General features: G+C 48.9%; 8 protein-coding genes across 8 annotated transcripts; 4 read left to right on the top strand and 4 right to left on the bottom strand.

The window, feature by feature from the left end:
* Positions 1–790: 790 nt before the first annotated feature.
* On the top strand, positions 791–1,325 carry N7458_010179 (DUF1748 domain-containing protein; the record flags this gene model as incomplete). Its single annotated transcript, XM_056913561.1, has 4 exons — positions 791–793; positions 871–910; positions 978–1,020; positions 1,184–1,325. The coding sequence occupies 4 exons, from the start codon at positions 791–793 to the stop codon at positions 1,323–1,325; spliced, it is 228 nt and encodes a 75-aa protein (XP_056762410.1).
* A 730-nt stretch (positions 1,326–2,055) lies between these two features.
* N7458_010178 (uncharacterized protein) lies at positions 2,056–2,769 on the bottom strand (the record flags this gene model as incomplete). Its single annotated transcript, XM_056913560.1, has 1 exon — positions 2,056–2,769. The coding sequence occupies one exon, from the start codon at positions 2,767–2,769 to the stop codon at positions 2,056–2,058; it is 714 nt and encodes a 237-aa protein (XP_056762409.1).
* Positions 2,770–3,312: 543 nt separating this feature from the next.
* N7458_010177 (uncharacterized protein) lies at positions 3,313–4,838 on the bottom strand (the record flags this gene model as incomplete). Its single annotated transcript, XM_056913559.1, has 3 exons — positions 3,313–3,434; positions 3,507–4,713; positions 4,812–4,838. 3 exons carry the CDS (start codon positions 4,836–4,838, stop codon positions 3,313–3,315), a joined length of 1,356 nt encoding a protein of 451 aa, XP_056762408.1.
* A 1,055-nt stretch (positions 4,839–5,893) lies between these two features.
* N7458_010176 (FAD-dependent oxidoreductase) lies at positions 5,894–7,186 on the bottom strand (the record flags this gene model as incomplete). The annotated part of the gene is made up of 1 exon (XM_056913558.1): positions 5,894–7,186. The coding sequence occupies one exon, from the start codon at positions 7,184–7,186 to the stop codon at positions 5,894–5,896; it is 1,293 nt and encodes a 430-aa protein (XP_056762407.1).
* Positions 7,187–9,840: 2,654 nt separating this feature from the next.
* N7458_010175 (cation-translocating P-type ATPase) lies at positions 9,841–13,161 on the top strand (the record flags this gene model as incomplete). The annotated part of the gene is made up of 1 exon (XM_056913557.1): positions 9,841–13,161. The coding sequence occupies one exon, from the start codon at positions 9,841–9,843 to the stop codon at positions 13,159–13,161; it is 3,321 nt and encodes a 1,106-aa protein (XP_056762406.1).
* A 1,824-nt stretch (positions 13,162–14,985) lies between these two features.
* Positions 14,986–17,319, top strand: N7458_010174 (uncharacterized protein; the record flags this gene model as incomplete). The annotated part of the gene is made up of 1 exon (XM_056913556.1): positions 14,986–17,319. One exon carries the CDS (start codon positions 14,986–14,988, stop codon positions 17,317–17,319), a length of 2,334 nt encoding a protein of 777 aa, XP_056762405.1.
* A 717-nt stretch (positions 17,320–18,036) lies between these two features.
* Positions 18,037–19,009, top strand: N7458_010173 (DUF1769 domain-containing protein; the record flags this gene model as incomplete). Its single annotated transcript, XM_056913555.1, has 3 exons — positions 18,037–18,184; positions 18,246–18,758; positions 18,831–19,009. The coding sequence occupies 3 exons, from the start codon at positions 18,037–18,039 to the stop codon at positions 19,007–19,009; spliced, it is 840 nt and encodes a 279-aa protein (XP_056762404.1).
* Positions 19,010–19,192: 183 nt separating this feature from the next.
* lysB (homoisocitrate dehydrogenase lysB) lies at positions 19,193–20,480 on the bottom strand (the record flags this gene model as incomplete). The annotated part of the gene is made up of 4 exons (XM_056913554.1): positions 19,193–20,036; positions 20,106–20,275; positions 20,339–20,379; positions 20,450–20,480. 4 exons carry the CDS (start codon positions 20,478–20,480, stop codon positions 19,193–19,195), a joined length of 1,086 nt encoding a protein of 361 aa, XP_056762403.1.
* Positions 20,481–20,882: the final 402 nt, after the last annotated feature.

Raw genomic sequence — 20,882 nt, 5'->3', positions numbered from 1 at the left:
GGAAAATGTTGGTGGCCGATGCTATCTCCGCCAACGGCCGCTGCTTTTTCTCAGACACCCAAAACTAGCAGCTGCTGGCCTTGCCCCAGGTTACTCGCCGGTGTACACTGCTCCTACACTGCTTTTGGTGGCTTGGCGTCTGATTTACGTACACTTTGACAGTTGGTGACAATTTACAATTAGTGCAGTTAGTTATTCAATACCAATTTGGATCTCCTTCTGTATTTCTATGTTGGTCGTGATTCTTCTTCCCGTTGTCGACGGTCTCTCCCACTACCCCTCTGCCCCTCACCGAGTTTGATGCCTTCCCACCCAAGCCAATCGGCCACTGGCGGTATCCGCCAGGAAGGCAGGAAAAATAGAAAAAATATAATCGATCCCAAAACTGGCCTGAGCAGACGGGCCCGTGCTGGTCTACGCGCCGTAGATTGGAGTCCTTTTATCGAGTAAACGTGACAAATAGCGACACCCAATTTGATGGCCCAAAAAAAAAGCCAGAAAAAAAAGGGCCAAAACGGATTTCGGTGGGCGTTCAGCCTTATCGATAAGCCGGGCCCCCGTTTTGGGGAAAGTGCTTCCCCAGCCACAGGATGAGGTAATCACCATAGCTCCCTCCACTTACCTCATCCCACCAGCCACTCCGTTGGCAGGCTGGCCGCCCGTTGTCATGTGAAAGCGATCCACGTGACACCTTTCCCCGTCTTCTGCCGTGGATCATCTGGATCATCTGGAACCTCTCTCTCATGAGTACAACGTTTATATGCTCTTCACTTTGATCACCCTCTCCACCATGGTAGGAAGCTCCCGTTGCTTGGATTTAAGGAAACCGGGGAAACAGATCGACTAAGCTAACCTTCCTGCGCTGAGCAGTTCGGGCGTCTCACTCACTACGCATTCGATGCGGTACTCTGTAAGCTATCCCTCTCGTATGTTGGACATTCTACGCGGTCAAAACTAACAGACACTTTCTTCAACAGTCTCTGCCTTCCTGGCTGGTGTCAAGCGATCCACAGGCCTCACGTAAATACCACCTCCCTTCCAGACCTCCACTCTCATGCCTTGTTTACCTCGAGCCTGAGAAGCTTTTGAAAACATACCCCCATACAAGAAGACAGCCCAGCTAACTCGGTGAACCCTCGCGCACACCCATGAACCGGGTCGCGTGCGTGTGGGTTGTTTCCAGCCCCAGTCTCAAGTCCGAACAGATCTCCGAGAACAAGGAAGTGAAGCGCTGGATCGACAACTACCTCGGTGTCGGCGAGTGGGTGATGGATCAGTCCGTGGCCGTCATGGGCTCCTCGAGCTGGTTTGAGCGCCGGCGGTGATTCGCCTTTTATGAAAGATGGGCGAATGGCGATTTTATGATTCATCCCCAATCCTTTCCGACTTGACATTCAACTGCGATGGTGTGATATGTGAGCACACATCATAGCTGGACTGACGTGTGACGACCTACTCCTCTCCCACCGCTGGATTCTCAGCTTTCTGGCCTCATTCTCAGAGTTACGGCGTCTTTGGCTATTCTAGTTCTGTGCGATACCTTTTGACTCTCTGTAACTATTCCACTGCACCCATACACACAAATTTATGCACTCTTACCTGAGGCCATTACATTGTCCATGAGATATGTTGAATGATGTATGTACCTCGTATCTGATGGATGCTGGCTCAAACAGGAAGCATAAACTCTTAGTACTTTATTAATGGCCGAGGTCGTGGCAAAGGCAATCTCAAGGGAGACCATTATACAACCCATTTAGTTACTTTGTCAACTGATCGAATGATAAGATTCCCTAGCCTTGCATAAAACTGCGGGAGGACTCGATGGTGCCTGACTTATATCTGTGTCGACAACCCCAATAGGGCAGGATTCGGTATGAACTAAGAAATACCTAAAATGCAAGAGAACTGTAATCAGACAGAATACGATTCCATAATTCTTCGTCTATTCAATTTTCCTCCTCCTTTACCATTACTCAACTTAGAGGCAAGATCGACCACCCCATTTATACCGAAGCAGACCCTCCGGAACACTAGAAATCGCATTCTCACAAATTAAGACTGCTGACCCGCTTCAATCTTGCACTGAATACATCCACAGCCCGTTCCGATAGGCTTAAGCTTAGACCAAAAGTTACCCAAATACCGATCAGCCGGATACATCCACAACCCCTTCTGCATACCATTCCTAGTCATACGAATCGCAAACTCGTCCAGGCACTCAATATTCAGCCCCTCAAGCGAAAGCCGCCCAATAGCCACACAAAGCATGCACAAGTTCTCTCGAAACTGAGCAGACGGCTCCACCATCACATTCTGTCTCTCGCACTCCTTCTCCACCTGCTGAGCTAGACCATCACAAGCCTCCACAACAGCCTTACGCCGTTCATTAAAGCACGGACTAATATAACAACCATACTCCCCCTTCAAGCGAGGCCGGAATCGCGACAACTTACCAGCGATAGCACTCCGAAGAAAATAGACGATTTGCTCGGATTCAACCCGGAAATAGTTTTTGGTAAAGTCTTTGACGTTAGTTTCGATCCAGCGGCATTTTTGGGCCCATTCGTCGAGTTTTTGGGTCACGATCTCGCGCCATGATTTGAATTCTGAGGCGGATAGGTTTGAACGTTTGAGTTTCTTGAGTTCGTCGCCGGCCCACCATGAGTCGGGGGACCATTTTACGCCTCGACGGGGGTCCTCGTTGAATAGAGGTGGAAGGAGGAGGTCGTACTGTGGAGGCGTGTAGGAGTGATCCATGACTGACATACTTGATTACCGTATGATTAAAGTTGAGGTGAAGATTAGATGGGTCTGGAGATAAGGAGACTAGGAGCTGGATTTGATGTGCTGGATTCGACGGGTGAACTAGGTTTTTATATCAAGTGGAGCATCCCTCTTCTTTGCAGACTGTACTGTTAATTTGAATGATCATGGAATTCTCATTTCCTTTCCATTGTCAGTACAGCATAATCTCCAATAAAGATCTGCTTTTGCCATTGAATGATCAATCACTGACTTGATTCTTTGATGTTATATGAGACAGAATTGATCTATTCCCAGCCTGAAACAACCCTATTGTTTGGATGAAAGATTGTTAACAATGGGATTACTAAGTCTTTGAAGCTATACCCGCCAGCCCGAGGATCAATGCGGTTCTATTTTCAGCAATGTGACCATCATTCCTTATTCATGAGCTAGTGACTAACCCATAAAGGGCTTTATGTCCAACGAGAAACAAATGGGTATGAGGAGAGAGGGAAAAATGTGATTCATGATGCAAGCAACGAAAAGTTCATCTGTAAGCAGCATTTAGATCTGCAAGAGCTCGTCGATATTCACACGACGGAAGTACGAGATGTGGCCCATCTCCACCCAATAATGGGCGATGTAATCGGTGGAGACAAGGATGAGTTGAGACGCGATAAAAGTATCTGTTATGAGAGAGGACAAGTCAGAGAGCCTGGGACGATTTCAATGAGGATTATGGAGTATAATGTACTTACCATCGCGGAAACCAAGGCCCGCCACGTGTCCAAAGCAGTGTACGATGCGGGCACCGGCAAATGGCTCTTCATCAGCCACACGTACAAGGCCATTAGGTCCGATATCATGCGCGACAAACGTGACCTCTCCACGGGGAACATTTGGGTCCCCTGTCAGTTTGACTGCTCTCAAAGTGTTCCACTGGTCGTTTCCCTGCCGAGCACCAGCTGGACCGTAGCGGGAAGGTTGGGTTTGTTGGTATATGAGAAGAAATTCGCAGCCATGAGCGGAGTAGTCTCCAATCCAAATTCCTTGATACGGCTTCTCTTTTGTGGGAACGTACAGTTCCGGATCGATGGTCGCGTAATTAGATATCGCTTCGTTGCCAGTTGACGTCATCTGAAATCGAAAATTGGCCCATCGCTTGAGGCGGAACCCGATTAAGGACGCTTCTGATGCGCAACTTGGCAGATACGCATCTGTTAAGGACATACCTCGATATATTCGCTCCGGACTAGGTATCATCGAGGGCGGCCAGAGCGCGGCCGATGGGATGGTTGTCTGACCCGGCAACTCCTTGGGGCAAAACATGAGCGAGCTGAAAACATAGTGAGACTCTGCCGCCATAGGCATCCGGCGATCTGGGTTCCACGTCTGACAAGCGGCGATTGGGTTCGATGGCTCTTGGTCTTTGAGGAGGAGAACTGGGTCATCTAGCCACAGGCTGATCTTGGGTTCAAATGACTGGATCATAACGTCCGGATGGGCTTCCCAAAGGTGGAACTTTGGTTCGCCTCGGTCTGCAATGACTCGGTATGCCTCTATTACACCTCGTCGATGGTCATACCGAGCTAGGATCAGACAACCGTGCGCCTCGGTATCCGCAAACCAGATCTTGCTTTGAGGGATGAACCAGTACCGTAGGTGGGCAAGGTATAGTCGACGAAAAGACGGGAACATCCCTGGATCGTGGATGTGGAAGGGAAGATGTGAATTGACGAGTCTGGCCCAAAGGCGATCGTCAGAGCCATGTTCGGCGAATATGCGGCACGTTCTGGACACGCAAGCGAGGTCTCGCGCGGAGAGGTGGGATAGGATCTGGTGGATGAGTTCGGCTGGAAGTTTATCGAAAATGGATACCTGTCCCGCAATCTGGGTCCAGTGCCTCTCATGAAGGATCTCGTCAATGAGCTGGTCGTGGTCATGAAGGGTGCGGTCGGTCGGGTGCTAGACAACGAATCTGTTAGTTCTAGGAAGATTCGGTCAAGATTCACCTAGTTTACAAGCCCAACCAACCAGCCCCATTCCCAGAATGATAAACTTACCTCCGAAGAGGAGAATGATCCCGCCATTGCACTGGTGATTGCTTGTGAGGCGTTGAAGAAGACCAAAACGGGTGCGTACTGCTCAATCTCCTTCAGTCACGCAATGACATCACTGGAAGGCACGGTGGTGAGGACACATGGCCGGCTGGTACCTGTGGGGTAAAAGAAGGTCGATGGAGGAGAGACAAAACTCGGACACAAAGAAGTCACTCCCGGTGGATGGGCTCTGATGCCGGGTACAAAGAACCGAGTTGGAGAGAGGAGCTGGCGGGCGTTCCTTGAATGGGGTCGCTGTTGATAAGATAGCACGGACTGGGCCGAGTACCGCGAGTCAGTTCCACGAATGGACCCTTTCCCAGGAATTGGGCTGGACTAGCGAGGATTTCAAAAAGGCCAGGAAAACAAAGTGATATCCTTGGTGGAGGGTCAGTAGACTCAACAGATACTGTCCATATTAATATTCAAAAAGGCAAGTGACCAGCTTAAAGTACAGACTGGCTTGCCCCCCAACGGCGTATTCTCCACTTTGGCACCGGCCTCAGGCTCCACCAACCAAAGTCTATATACAGCGATTGTTATAATGTCTAAAGACAATCCAAGACTAAAGACTGGTTCTGATCCATCCAGAGAGCCGGGTGCATACAGTTTTACTTCTGAACTACACCAGCCCACTCCCTCTTTCCCATCGAAGCTCTATCAAAATCAGCAGAAGATTTTTCCTTCCAGGACTTTGAGAATATGTGGATACAGTTGGTTTTCGAATTCAGTTTGACCAGACACTCTTTTGACTTGATTTCCAGAAAATAAACCCTGAATATATGAGTTCTGATTGGATAATATTCTAAGTGCTTGAATTCAGACCGCTTTCTACAATAGCCACTGTATTGAACAATACGCCAGTAGTACCACCAGGTAGTATTTTCCACGGACCTACCATACACGCACTACCTTCGTGCCCCTCCTCCATCAACACCTTCACGGATTTCGAATTTAGTTATAGACCCACACTTTTATGACAAGGAATGAAACGTTATTTAAGCCCGACCTGGCTGACCTGTAGCAGGTTTGAATACATTAAGCAATTAAATGAAGAGTCTCAGGACCGCGAGACACAATTTGTAGCACAATAACTTCAACCCCCGAGAATGAAGCAGAGAGATCGACCAGTGTGACATGTCAATAGCTTTAGAAGATCGAGGCATGCTCAAGCCGTCGTATGTCCTAAGAGCGTGCTCCAAAGTCTCCGATTGACATAGCTGTTCCGCTAGGTCCCATGCGTCACAGAGGGCCATGTTGGCGCCGTTGCCCGCGAATGGACTCATTGCATGGTTACTATCGCCAATAAAAATAATCGGGCAGCCATTGTCATGCGCGAAAGGCTGCTTGTCCATAGCATTCATAACGGTCAGCGTACTAGGATCAGTAGCTTTGATCAGAGTCGGTAGTGGTTCCATGAACGGTCTCCCTAGCTCGAGGGCTTCCTGAAGAACAGACTGTACCTGCTCTTCAGACATAGGTGCGGCCAGTCGATCTCGTGCATGGATCTCTGGGTAGCTGAGAGCCCATAGAGCACTTCGCGAATCAACAGCGGACACGAAAAGCCCTATTCCACCACCGCCGAGTACACCTCCCCAATTCTTGTCCATCGGCTTAGGGATCTCGTTCTCACCGAAGCGCGCTGTGCCCGAAATCATGCAGATTCCTGCATAGTTCAGGGTGTCGGTTGGTCGTAGCTTAGAGCGGACCTTACTCCCCGCGCCATCGGCGACAATCAAGAAGTCACTATAATCAACACGGTCATCCGCCAAACAGACCTTTACAGGTTGCTCAGCTCCCGGTGAGATCTCAGCACTCAGGCACGGCGTCCGCCAATGCATAGTGACATGACTTATCGCGTCAACCGCTGCAATTAGCACGGTCCGCAACGCATCTCGCTTGATACGCATACTCGGAGCTGGCAGCTCAGTATCAGTGGCCTTGCCCGTCATTCTTAGCAGACAATTCCATTTGAGATCCCAGAGGCAAAATGCACCCCTATCCTGTGATGTTTCGCCATCTGTATGCGTGCTGTTGTCTCGCCCGGTTAAGCTCACATCCAGGAGCTTCTCTAGGATGCCAATTTTTTGCAGGGCCTGCATACCACCTGCCAACGCATCACCGCGAATGGAGATCGAATATCCCTCTCGGCCTATCTGGGTCTTGAGATCATCTCGTTCATAGATGACGATAGTTGGAAATTCCGCGTCATACTTTGAGGGCCATTGCTTACGAAGTGCCAGCGGGAAGGCGAGCCCAGCGATTCCAGCTCCGGTAACAATCACTCGTTTGCCAGCCAATAAAGGCTTCTGTACTGGGCTTGGTTGCTCTTGTTCCATTGGATCGAAGTAGAATCAAGTTCATCAGTCGTCTGGGCTCACTCGGTATTATAACCAGAGAAGCTGCGACGCACTTGAAATTAAGTATGGGAAGGGGAAACGGCCACGCGGAAACGGGAAAGTAGGGGGGCAATCTTTTGCTTTTGCGAGATCGTCTCCACGGGACATGATGGTAGTACAACGATGACTGCTAGTACTAACTGCCGAAGCTACAAAGTTACAGAGCGGCGGCCTGAATTTGGATTAGCGTACTGACTTTTTCCGGGGGATGAAGTTACAGTGGCAGTGCAAAAGTTTGAAACTATTTCTCTTACTGCCAAGACTTTTCTGCCAGATAAAAACTCACAATGCAGCCAAATTTCAACCACAGCAGCCTGATATTTTGTATACTACGCCTTCTGCCTCAAGATTACCTATACCCTGTGAGGCGTCGTACCGATAATTACCTAAAATATAACGGGTCGCACGTTGGAAGTAGGGTGTATTGGGGGTAGGTAATAGGCAGTGAGCGATAGGCGGTGAGTGGGAAATAGTTTCAAACTTTTGCACACCCACTGTACAAGAGTGTAAAGTATAACTGATTTCGAATATAACTGTATTGTCAATACCATCAAGTTCTGCCTAATTTATCGAGCGGTGACCCTAAACGGGATTAGCGTATTCCGTATTTATTCTCTGGGAATCAAGTCGAAAGAGTGAGCGGTCAAACTGATTTCGAAAACTACTGTAGTTCCATTCCAGAAATCTAGATGCCCTTTCGTGCATGTTGGATCACAGGTTTATTCTCATTCCTGTAAGCTACGGCATAGCTCATGCCAAGTCCCCATTTTTCGATTTCCGTACTGAAGAGTTCCAGTCCTAGAACTGTGGGAATCAATCTGATTTTGGAATACTTCCAGTGCTGGGAGGTGGTGCTGTCTTATCAATCATAACAGAGTTATCATTCACGTCTACCTGGTAAGGTTAGGGCTATCTGCGTGAAGAGCACTTTCCATACGTCATCAGGCTCCAGCAATTGGAAAAAAGTGTTACCGAGGGAGACGCGTTGTCGTGCCCGAGCAGCCGCTGGACGCGAGCGTTGACGGGTGCTAGCCTTTGCCCAGTATAAGAAAAACTTCAGTCAGGTTAAAGCGAAAACTCGCTAGTAATGGACAAGTTTTTTTCTGCTCCTGGTATAATCTTCCCTACCAAAATCACCCGTAAAGCCTTCTAGGTTCTTTCTAGGATCTTACGAAGATGCTGTGAAGCTTGCTACTGTCTCATATCAGAGAGTCCCAGAGGCTCGACAGGACGAGCCATGTCCGGTCTTGGGACCTTGAGCAAATTTCCATATCCCCAAAAATTTACAGCATGTTCGGGTACTCCAAAAAGGGGTATGGTTCGAGTTTCAGAAGGCAAGATAGTCGCAAAGCCAGGTGAATTGAAGTTTTGAATCCCCCTCCCCTGCTTTATATTTCAAGATATTTTCGGGAAGCGAGAATGGTTGCATGAAAGCAGCAGGTTATTGATTAACATTAATGAGACTATCAATAATATGGATTTTGATCTGCACTGTACTTATGTAAAGGTGTCTAGCTCAGCGACATCCCCAACTCCCCTTGAATGATTTCAGCTAGTGTTCAGGATCACTGCGATTCTCTTATTGCTATGTCGGAGGTAAGACTTGGAATAATATAGATGAGTCAAAATATCTTCTATTAATAGTCCGTACGCACCGTCGACGTAATCGTGGGACTCTCATCACATACGACTTGTTTTCTTCAGAGCCTAGGCTATACATTTCTATTACAATATAGAAATCATCCATTGTTCCGCAGCGATTGAATGCTATTGGATGATACAAATCGCTCGTGATGATCATATTGCTATACTATGCTATATCATGAGGCATTTCTTGTCGACCAATTCTAACAGAGGCGCCGAAAGCGCATCAAAGTGAAGTTGGTATATGGCCGTCAAGATTGGACCATGCTGAGTGATGTTGGCCCCACTTGGTGAGACTGATTGGAGAAGAATAATTCCTCATGGTGACACGAACTTGTCCTTCAGTGGCATCTCCAAGCGAAGATTTGTTGACTAAGAAAGAAAAAAAGTCACTTTCTATTCCAAAGAGACAGAATTCTATTCAAGCTCGTGTGGGTGGAGACAAAATACGCCAAAGCAAGCTTTATACCGACATCGAAACTTCGTAACCCCACATTCTCATCTCCCTCTACCACGTTTCTTTTTCTGAGAAGTTTTCTTACCCTATCCTGGATATGCGCACTAGTAACAAGTTCGAGTATAGCTTCTAAATTTTCTAGGCTGTGGGCCAAAGAACTGGAATCTTTAACGTAAGTTGAACTTCAAATGGAAATAACAACCAGCACGGGGCCAACCACAGCACGAGGTAGAAACGGGAGACTAGGATCTATAAGATGTGCTATTTGCTTCCGCCGAAGGAAAATAAATTCACAGAATTTGCACCAATTCCTGAAAGCTTGGCCAGTCGACCTGCATACTGATACTGCCGCGCGTGAGTCTTCCTCGACCGGTGCATCGCCTGCCCTCTCGGGTCATTCTCCACTTCATTGCTAACTTTCAAGTGATTCTAGCGGGATTGGATATTCTCTGTTCTCCAGACTCAAAGCCAGTCGCTTCTTCTTTATTTTGGCATGCATAAGAAAAAGTCAAGCAATCAGCTTGACTTGGAATCTGGAGAGAAGGCGAATCAACCTCAGACGGAGCAGTATGGCGTGGGCATCAACCAACGTGCAATCTCCTTTGGACCTGACGAGCGCGACCCTATACGGCGTGGTCGAGTTTCATCCAAGAATCGTCGATCAATCTCTCGCTCGCGATCTCGCAGTCATGCTCGCTCTGCGTCAAACCTCCCGATCGAATTCCGGCGGATGAGTTTTCAGATTTCGGAATCCGAGACTCGTGAGAAAATTGAAGACGATCTCAAGGGAGCCAAGAAGAGCAAACAGGAAATCCCGGACGACTCACACTACTTTGAGGGCCTTGATTTCCACCGACAGACTGTCGGTACTCTCTGTAGTCATTTCGAGAGCACTCCACAAGGTCTGTCTCCAGTGGAGTCGGCGGCCCGTTTGAGTCGCAATGGAAAGAACACACTGCCTCACGTTCGACCAAACTATGTCAAGAGAATTCTGAAATATATCTTTGGAGGGTTCTGCTCTATTCTTTGGATCGGTGTCATTATCTTCTTCATTTGCTGGCGTCCTCTAGGTGACCCAGACCCTCAACCATACAATCTTGGACTTGGAATTCTTGTCTTGATTGTGATTTTTCTGCAAGCCTCCTTCTCGGCATTCCAGGACTGGTCAACTGCCAGAACCATGAAGGCTATCCTGGATCTGGTCCCGACTGAGGCCACCGTTATTCGATCAGGAGAGCCTATTCGAATCCCCTCGACTGATGTAGTGGTGGGAGACATTGTCAAACTCAGCATGGGCAATAAGGTCCCCGCAGACCTTCGTCTCATTGATACTTCCGGTGATACTCGTTTTGACAGGTCAATGCTCACTGGAGAGTCCGAGGAAGTCGACGGAGCCACTGAAATGACAGACAATAATTTCCTGGAAAGCCGCAATGTTGCCTTGATGGGGACAATGGTCACTAACGGAAGTGCCACGGGACTGGTAGTCCTAACGGGCAAAGAAACCGTCATGGGCCATATTACTGTTTCTTCAACTTCCGTAAAGGAGCAGCCGACCCTTATCCAGCGTGAAATCACCCGATTTGTCAAGATCATCGTGTGTCTTACTGTCTTCCTTGCCGCTCTTCTTCTTTTCACTTGGGTTGGATGGCTCCGAGTTCATCACTTCGAGTACATGAATGTCATTGATATGCTTGACGATGTCATGGGCTGCGTTGTTGCATTCATCCCGGAAGGAGTGCCCGTTGGAGTTGCCCTCACACTTATGATGGTTGCCAAACGGATGAAAAACAACAATATTCTGCCCAAAGGCCTTTCCACAGTGGAAACACTGGGATGTGTCAATGTTATTTGCTCCGATAAAACCGGTACTTTGACTGAGAACCGGATGAGTGTGACTACTACGGCTTTTGCGGATAAGCTATACCTCTCCAACGAGGCTTTCTCTGCAATCAAAGAAAATAATATCGCTCCGTTGACCAATCTTCACAAAGCGGCTGCTCTCTGTAACGACGCCATTTTTGACCCTTCTACCATTCAGGATCCAATCAATATACGAAAGGTTCTGGGTAACCCAACTGATGGCGCTGTGCTTCAATTCGCGGAAGAGGCCCAGCCAGGGTGCATCAAAAATCTAAACGAGAGATACCAGCGAGTATTCAGCATTCCATTCAACTCCAAGAATAAATGGATGCTCACGTTACACAAGACTCCTGGTTTCGAGGAGAATACCGGAAGCTACTTGCTCTTGATGAAAGGCGCATCGGATATTCTCCTCCCACACTGCAGCTCCTATTGGTCTTGCGCTAAAAACAGTGTTCAACCCCTGGATATAGATTTCAGGAAGATGCTTTCGGAGATACAAGAGAACATGTCACGGAACGCTCAGCGGGTTATCGTCTTATGTGAACGACATTATACCCCCGCCCAGCCGCTGGGAACCAACGCCTTCAGCGACGAGATCCAAAGCCAGGGAATCGCCGAACTCACCCTGATTGGAATGTTCGGAATTATCGACCCTCCTCGGAAAGAAGCAGCAGCCACAGTCGCTTCCTGCAGACGCGCGGGAGCCAAATTTTTCATGGTTACTGGCGATCTCGGCCTCACTGGTGCTGCTATCGCTCGTGACATTGGAATCTTTACGGGAAACGCCGCACCAGACACATTCGAAACCATTGTGCAGCGTCGCGAGTGCAACACGAGTAGGTCTTCGACGGGTACATATTCGAGTTCATCGCAGACAAGCTTGCTCCTTGAGGGGCCATCAATTTCACAACTAACTGATGAGGACTGGGACTTTGTTTGTGGATACCAAGAGATTGTGTTTGGTCGAACCATGCCCGATCAGAAGCTTCGCATCGTCAATGAGCTTCGCGCACGCGATTATGTGGTCGCGGTCACTGGCGACGGTGTGAATGATGCACCCGCTCTCAGGGCTGCGGACGTCGGCGTGGCAGTCGTCACTGGTAGTGATGTGGCCCTTGAAGCTGCAGATTTGATCCTAATGGATAAATTTGACTCAATCATCGAGGCAATCCGTCTTGGGCGATTGGTGTTTCAGAATCTCCAAAAGGTTATTAGCTACCTTCTGCCTGCAGGCTCGTGGTCAGAGATTTGGCCCGTCCTACTCAATGTTTTTTTTGGTGTTCCTCTCCCATTGTCATCATTCTTAATGATTATTATCTGTGTTTTCACCGATCTCTTCTGTTCTCTCGCTCTCATTATGGAGCAAGAGGAGTTTGAATTGCTTGACCTGCCCCCTCGAAATCACAAGCGGGACCATTTGATCAACCTCAAGGTCTACATTCAGAGCTATCTTTTCATGGGGGTTATGCAGACAGTCTGTGCACACTCCATGTTCTTTCTATACTACTGGAGATATGCTGGTATCCCGGCAAGCGCGTTGTTCTTCGCATTCGAAAAGTACTCCGACGGCTTCTACGGTTACACTGAGGATGAGCTTACTCAGTTCAACATTGTTGGCCAAAGTGTGTATTTCATTTGCCTGCTCATCCTTCAGTGGGGCAATATTCTTAGTGTGAGAAACAAGCGACTGTCAATCTTACAGGCTGACCCGATTCGGAAGAAGCGCCGCAATCCCTGGCTTCTGGCCAGCATGGTGGTCAGTCTTTCTATCGCCATCTTTGTGACGGAAGAGCCGGGCCTTCAGCAAATTTTTGAGACAGGTTCAGTGCCATTGGAATTCTGGTTCTTGCCAATTCCCCTTGCAGTCGGAGTACTTTGCATGGATGAGCTTCGCAAACTTGCTGTGCGGCTTTGGCCAAAAGGACCCATTGCACGGTTGGCTTGGTAGAAGGTGCGCTGTGTTGAGTGGAAGCAGACAAAATTTGGAGGGGGGTGCGTGGCTGTCTTCGACTAGGAGTTAAGTATTGAGTCAAACAGATGGGTGAATGGGGAAGCTTCAGTCTCCATGATTGTGTATTTTGACATCTCTCGTCTCAATTAGTCGTTGGCTTCGAATGACTTGTAAATTCGACAACCTGGCGGTGTGCGGCATTTGATCATGTTACTCTCTGGCTTATGTTCCACCACTTTTGTTGTGTATCAGAGGTGTCTAATTATCAAATATCTGAAGAAAATCATTGTTTACTCTGATTGAAGTCAGGTCCTCCACTCAGAAACAGCGCCAATTCCATCTCGGAGAGCCACGGCAAGACAAGATAGGTCATGGCTTGTCCTTATTGACGGTAGAGCAGCAATGGACCGGAAAAATCCCGCAGAATGCGTCAGGTGATTTTATTTACCTCATTAACGAGTTATTTAAAAATAACGAACCTTCCCCCAGAACATTCCAGCTGGTGTTTGCTTCTTTCGGGATTGCGAGATGTAGATATGTCAACTGCGGACACCAAGCCCAATAGTTCGTCATCTATGACACCGGTGATATGCGTTGCTCTGGTCCTATGTATCTGGTCAGTATTCATTTGAGAGACAAATTAATTGACGTAATCTGACCCCGGGTCGGTTAGTCTCGCCGGCTACATTCAGTACTTGTGTCGACGCAGATATAGTCGTCGCCACAATGTAGCTGAACAAGTCCCTCAGCTGTTTGCTCAGTTGCGACCAAATGCCAGACCCAATGCCAAAGCCCCACGACAGCTGCTACCGACCATACATGATCTGAATGAAAGAATGCCCGTCATCGAATATGCCATGTGGAAGACACTTCATTCCGGTGAAAGGTGCGTCCTGTTCATCCGACTATCCACGCATTATCTTGAGATCTGATTGATTGATTTCTTTAGTGCACAGCAAGAGAAGATGAAGATACTTAGCGGAGCAAAGTTTTCTATAGAGCCATATCCTAGCCCTCCGGTAAAGGCGCATACAACATTGTCGCCGACAGAACATCATCAATGGGAGAGGGAAACAAGTGAGCCCATCGAGCCTAGCGGACAAGATGCATTAGACGTTTCCGGGGTATCCACAATGAGACAAGCAAGCCAGAGAGGTTATATCCATATGGAACCCAATGAGGATATCTGCACTATCTGCCTAGAGGGCTTAAATAGTGAAGATAAGGTTCGCGGAGTAGGCTGTGGTCATGTCTTTCATGCCATTTGCATCGATAAGTGGTTGACACGGCGCCGAGCATGTTGCCCTATCTGTAAATTCCAATATTTTACGATTTCAGTCTAGTTAAAAATCTAATCATTCAAGCCAGTATTACAAGAAAGTATAGGTATACATCAATTCAATTCTGACACTGTGAATAATATGAGGGGGCTACATTTTCTGCCTGAGGCTTTGAGTTAGCACGTGATCGCCAGAAACAGAAGCTTGTTTACATGACCCAATTAGGAAAGTAGCCCAGGCACGCGAGGCAGGCGCGAAGGGGGGCCTCTGTTGCCTGCAGGAGCCCCACCTTGTTTGTTTATGTTGTGATCTATAACTCCTCCATAGTCTCCAGGAGGGTATTTAATACTTCCCTCCCTTGACTCGACTTTATAACTCCAATCGGACTGCTTCTTTCTTTTGTCCTATTTACCTAGTCCATCGACAATTACTTTGTCGCACCACTACATACGCAAGTTTAGAAGCGGCTGAACTACTTTATACATTGGTGCATACTCTATACAATTTTGACTCGACTGCGGCTGGGTATTGCATGTTGACAATGGAAACACGGCAGTCTGCGCGCAAGCGCAGGAGCAATTCCATCTCCGATTCAAGGAGCAATTCTCCAGTCTCGCACCGGACAAGAAACAGTGTAATTGGGGAAGCAGTGCCTGACATGCAAAGGTTCGCTGCGAGAACCCCAAAGAAGGCCAGGAAGCGGGTCCGATTCTCGGATCCTGGTCCTCGCTTGCTGGATACCCCAGCTTGGTCGACTGGCCTGACACCTGCCATGAAACGCACCTCGTTCCGAGAGTCAGACCCTATCTCAAAGGTCGGCAATGGAACACCTAGTCGACCAGCCCATCGGCGACGATCAGCTCCAACACCGCGCTTCCAGCGGTCCTTTGACCCGATTGAACGATTCGATGAGTCAAGCAATGAAAGAGTGATCCAATTTACCCCTTTACGGCAAATCTTGGACACTCGCACGCAGAGGAGAATACGACGTTTTGGTCTAAGCGATGAGATTAATAGCATTCAGCGCGAAAGGCGACAGTCTGCAACTTTCGAGAAGACTCTTGATGTTTTACGACAGGAGCGAGACGCTCTACAACATGAATTGAATGCTTTGAAACGAAGGCATGAAGTTCCGGAAGATCAACTGCCTTCATATGAGTCTTTCTGGATGTCCCCTCAGGTTCGTGTTTGCGAACTCGAGCGTGAAACTCCTCGACTTCGGGATGAAATCTCAGTAGCATCCGTTGACAACGACGGAGACACTTTCACGTTCAATGACACCGCTGTGATGACTTCTAACTCGCCGGATCTTCGTGGCGTGCGCGATCCTCACTCACCTGTGCCTGACAGCCTAATGGCATTCAATCAAACGAATGCCGACATCTCGACGCAGACAAAAGTTATGAATACGACAGAAGAGTCAAATGTGCAAACTCTCATACTTGACCTGGAAGCTGCCAGAAATGAGAAGAGGGAGCTTTTCAATGCCTGTCGGACGCATCTTTCTACCTTTGAAGCATCTGGTTTCGGCGATACGCTTCGACAATCATCCCCACCTCCCGATTTCTTTGGCAACGTCATCCAAATACTGACGATGGCGCTTTCTCGCGCTTCTGATGCCACCCAAGCCCTAGAGGGTATCAGCCAAGAATGTTCTGGCCTGGGATTTACCGGCTCTAGCACCGACGAAGTGATAAATGATATGAGAACTCACTTCCGCACTGCACGCCTTGAGCTGGAACGAGCCGTTCCAGGCGAAACTGCGAAGGTAAGCCTCGGGGATGGAAAAGCCACCCTTGGTGCGTTGGTCCAACGGGTTAAGACTCTCGCAATTGACTTGAAAGCCGAACGTGATTACTATAATGGCTCGCTTGGCCGTGAGAGAGCTCTTCGTGGACAATTCGATAACCTCTTACACCGGTATGAAGCGGCCGCTGAGAAAATCAGCAACCTCGAAGACTCGATTGCGTCATCTGCAAGCGATATGCTTCACACACGAATTCGACTGCAAGACCTCGAGAACGAAGACCAAGAGAAGAGCATTGGGATTGACAGATTAAACGCCGCCCTCGATAAGTACCACGAAGATGTGAGAGGTCTGGAAGATATGGTGAGCCGTTTGGAAGAAGAGAATACGGCCACCAAGGAGAGATATAGGCACAGAATTTCCGATTTGAAGGCACAACTCGTCAGTGAGCGCAAGCAACGTTCTGCGATCGAGATTTCGACCTCTGAAAACGAAAACCGCATTCGCCAGCTCGAAGAAACTGTGGAGCAGAACCGGATTCGGGCGTTTGATCTCACTACAGAGATGGAAATTCTCGAAAAAGAGCACCAGGCAGTGCTTGACCGCCTTGCACAAACAGCAAACGAGCAGCACCAACAGCATCAAGAAGAGACCGGGACTCTGAATGTCCGCATCTCCGAACTCACGACATCTCTCGACGGTGCAAGGTCAGAGGCTCGGCGTCTGCAACAAGTCAACAGCGGTCTCGAAGAGCAACTGCGGATGGAAATGGAGGCTCGTGATGGGCTTCTCGATAAATGGGCGACCGAGCAGGCACGCTCATTCGCGTTCATGAAAGAGTCGGTCAATTCAGAGCGCCGGCGCGCCAAGATGCGTGCCGCGAACTGGGAACTCAGATCAGATGACCTCATGTCGGATGGGACGACGATGATGGGTAGTGAGCCCATTACCCCCGTTAGTATGACTCGCTTCGTTGATGTGGAGATGGGGAGAGGGAAGAATCGCCGTCGGATGGATAGTGGGATCGGCATTCTCTCTGAAGATGACCTTCTTGAAAATGAAGGGCTTGCAGATCTGAGGCGTGGAATTGACTCTGATATTGATTTGCCCGTGCCTGATTTCATTTGATGTATAGAGATTTTCTTCATTCGTTATATTTTCTTTTGTGATACCTTCCATCGAACATTTCCAGGCTCAGTTAAGCCTCCTACATAATAGAACTACAGTGGCATCCCCCAAGTCAGGACCCTGGAGACTCGAGAAACGGTCCAACCAGATCGGTTCGACTCCTGTTTCTTATAAATGTAATTCAACCGTCTTTCTTGTTGATTGAGGCATTCTCTCTTGATTTTTTATTCAGATATTGATAAGATGATGCTGAGGGCTTGGCTTATTTGGCTATGTAATTATTCCTGAAATAGCATACCAAAAATCAATGAGAGACCCAGTTGACTACTCAGCCTTCTTTGCATAAGCTATCGTTCTCTAGCGTGAGATCTTCTTCACCGTCACATGCCGGATCCCCAGTAAGCCCGGGATGACGTCATGCCTTCGGAGTGAAGGATAACATTGAGCTTCTGAACACATCACTCACTCCTAAAGGAGTAAATAGCTATGATGAGTCTTGAAAGATACTGAAGCCTCTGAGAATCAAGGTGTCCTGAAAAAAGGGAATAAATGGGGGTGCATGATGTTGGAAGAAAGGCTGTTCCATGATGGTCGGGCGACGTCAATCTATGTAAATCTTGGTTCGAGGCCTGAATAATCTAGACTATTTATCAACTCCCTACCCCCTACATTTCCTTTAGCTTCCCCTCAACTCAAAATTCCACCCTTCAAGCAACCATGGTGTCAAAGTATCGCCTGGCAGTGACTGCGGGGCTAGACTACGAACCCGCGACGCATAAACCAGTCGAGGTCAACGGCCAGACATTGCGACTAGACGATGACCGCGCAACATTCGACCTGAATGTTCGCATCCAGGACTACACCGGTACTTTCATTGGTTTGAAACCTTGCAATCTCTGGAGACAGGTGCTAATGTGAGCAAACAGGATATCCCGACTCTTCTCCCAAAACAAGTCCCTACTTCCAGCATCCCCTCCACACCAATGACCAGTATTCGATCTGTTTCTCCTTCACACCAAAGCAAAATATCAGTGGCAATGACCTGCTCTTCGGAAACGATTTCGATAAACCCCTTCGCAACCGTCTACCCCCGGGCTTCAATGCGGCCCTGCGCGTGGTGAAATGGACCATCGATCCGTCCCTCGATGGCGATGCTTACGCCGACAAGCCTTATTTGTACAGTCCGGCTCTGGCAACGTGGAACCAGTTCCGTATTGGCGACAAGGATAAGAAGCATGATGTTCTGATGGAGAAAGATTACGTTGTTGAAGAGGGCGCTGAGGGTCAAGGTGCGGAGCAACGCAGTCAGCTTCAGATTCCGGATACTCCGAACGAGCGCCGGAAGTACTTCCAGAAGGAGGACCATCGCACTTCTTTCGAGTTTGAGAGTGGGAGGACGTATCTGGCTGATTTTGGCAATCAATATCTGTCATTTAGTGGTAAGCGGGGAATTTATTCTTCGTCTTTTATTTGTGATGAAGAAAAATTAAGCTGACAGATTGGCGATATAGAAACCGCGATCCGTCTTCCAGGTATACACATTCCAGTTGTGGGTATGGTGGATGAAGATAATCATGAGCTCCGATACGTTCTGAAAGATTCCAAGACGGGTCGCGCGTACCTAGTCGTATGCTTCATACTCGTTAAACGGGAGGATGCAGAGGTCGGCAAGCAGGGACAACAAAGTTAGGGATAAACTGGAGGGATCCTTGGGTTATCTGTTTTCTCCGCATAGACTAGAGATCGATACTCCACAGACGCATCTACCTCTTCACCATGATAATCATCGGACGCGAGCATGAAATTTTTGATTCCTGCTACTATCTGTGAAACTCATCTGCACCAACCAAAGTCTATATACAAATTATTTTTCTTACAGGCGCTTGAGGACATCCTCCAGGACTTCCTGGGTGGTGGCCTTGCCGCCCATGTCGGGAGAGAGGAACTTAGCCTCATCCAGGTTGGCATCGACAGCAGTGTAGATCTTAGCAGCGGCGTTGGGCTCACCGAGGAACTCGAGCATCAGAGCAACGGAGCGCAGGGTAGCAATGGGGTTAGCAATGCCCTTACCCTCGATATCGGGGGCAGAGCCGTGACAAGGCTCACCAATGGCGAAACCGTCACCCACGTTGGCGCTAGGGACGAGACCCAGACTGCCGACCAGAGCGGCAGCACCGTCAGACAGGATGTCACCATACAAGTTGGGGGCAACAATGACATCGTAGTACTCGGGCTGGCGGAAGAGCTTGTAGACCATGGAGTCGACGATCTGCTCCTCGACGTGGATGGAGGAGAACTTCTCGGCTGCAAGAGCCTTGCGAGCGGTCTCACGGAACAGGCCGTCGGTCTGCGACAGGACGTTCGACTTGTGGGTGATGGTGACCATGGGCTGAGTGTGGGCAGAGGTACCAGGGGCAGCGGCGCGGATACCCTGGCGGCGCAGAGCGATCTCACCAGCAATGGTGGAGATGCGGTGCGAGGCGCGCTCAGAGATACGCTTGATCGCCTCGGCGACCTTGCCGTTGGGGCCCTCCACGGTGCGCTCCTCCTTCACGTACAGGTCCTCGGTGTTCTCACGGACAATGACCAGGTCGATGGGCTTGCCATTGCTGCTACCGGCGGTGGTCTTGACGGGGCGGACATTGGCGTACAGGTCGAGCTTCTTGCGGAGAGCAACGATGGGGGAGGAGTAGCCGGCGACCTTGGTGGAGGGGGAGCTGGAGATTGGTGAAGAGTCAGTCAGTCATGACCACAGTCATCAAGGGTTTCAGAGTTGCAATTCTAACCTGACGGCACCGAAGAGAGCGCCATCGCACTCCTTCTTCAAGGTCTCGACAGTCTTGTCGGGCAGGGCAGTGCCAGTCTTCTGGAAAGTCTCAAAACCAGCATCGAGGTTGACGAAGCTGAAGTTGAGGTTCAGAGAAGAAGGCAGAGCCTCCAGAATGCGGCGACCGGCCTATAGATGGTCAATTGAGTGCCCATTGCGGTGTTCTTCGGTCTGGTCGTGGAAGCTACGTACCGGGATGACCTCCCGTCCGATACCGTCTCCGGGGATGAGACCTGTGGGATTTCAATTAGCCTAAATGTCACATTGACCAGCAATTCCAGCAATTGAGCAGGGCAGGCGTACCAATGCGGAGTGTCCGAGCAGCAGCAGCCATATTGAATTATTCGAGGGATGCTTCCTGACTTCGAATGAGTTGCCGTCATCGGAGTCATATCTTTTGTATACGGCGCAGGAAGATCATTGATCCGGCTTCACTCCGGGGTCCGGAGGAAAGCACGCGATTTAGAGGAGGACTCGAGCAGCAGATTGGAGATCATCAGCCCTAGCCTTAGGACAATGACTACGCGCTCGTATTTTGCATAACGATCCACTCATATCAAACATCGTGTGTCATTGATATACCTAGTTGAGCCTTAAATGCCGAGAGAATCACGGACAGCGCGATCGGCAGTGGACTTCCTGATTGGGACAGTTCCCGCGAGCCGCAGTTTGGCTCAATCGAGCCTTGAGATTCAGGCCATTCAGTAATCTGTGACCTACCAGTCACTAATTTTCT

Source organism: Penicillium daleae, assembly GCF_028827525.1.
Source record: "Penicillium daleae strain IBT 16125 chromosome Unknown utg000008l_segment0_segment0, whole genome shotgun sequence".
Taxonomy (NCBI): Eukaryota; Fungi; Ascomycota; class Eurotiomycetes; order Eurotiales; family Aspergillaceae; genus Penicillium; species Penicillium daleae.
This window is presented reverse-complemented; position numbering and strand designations above follow the sequence as displayed.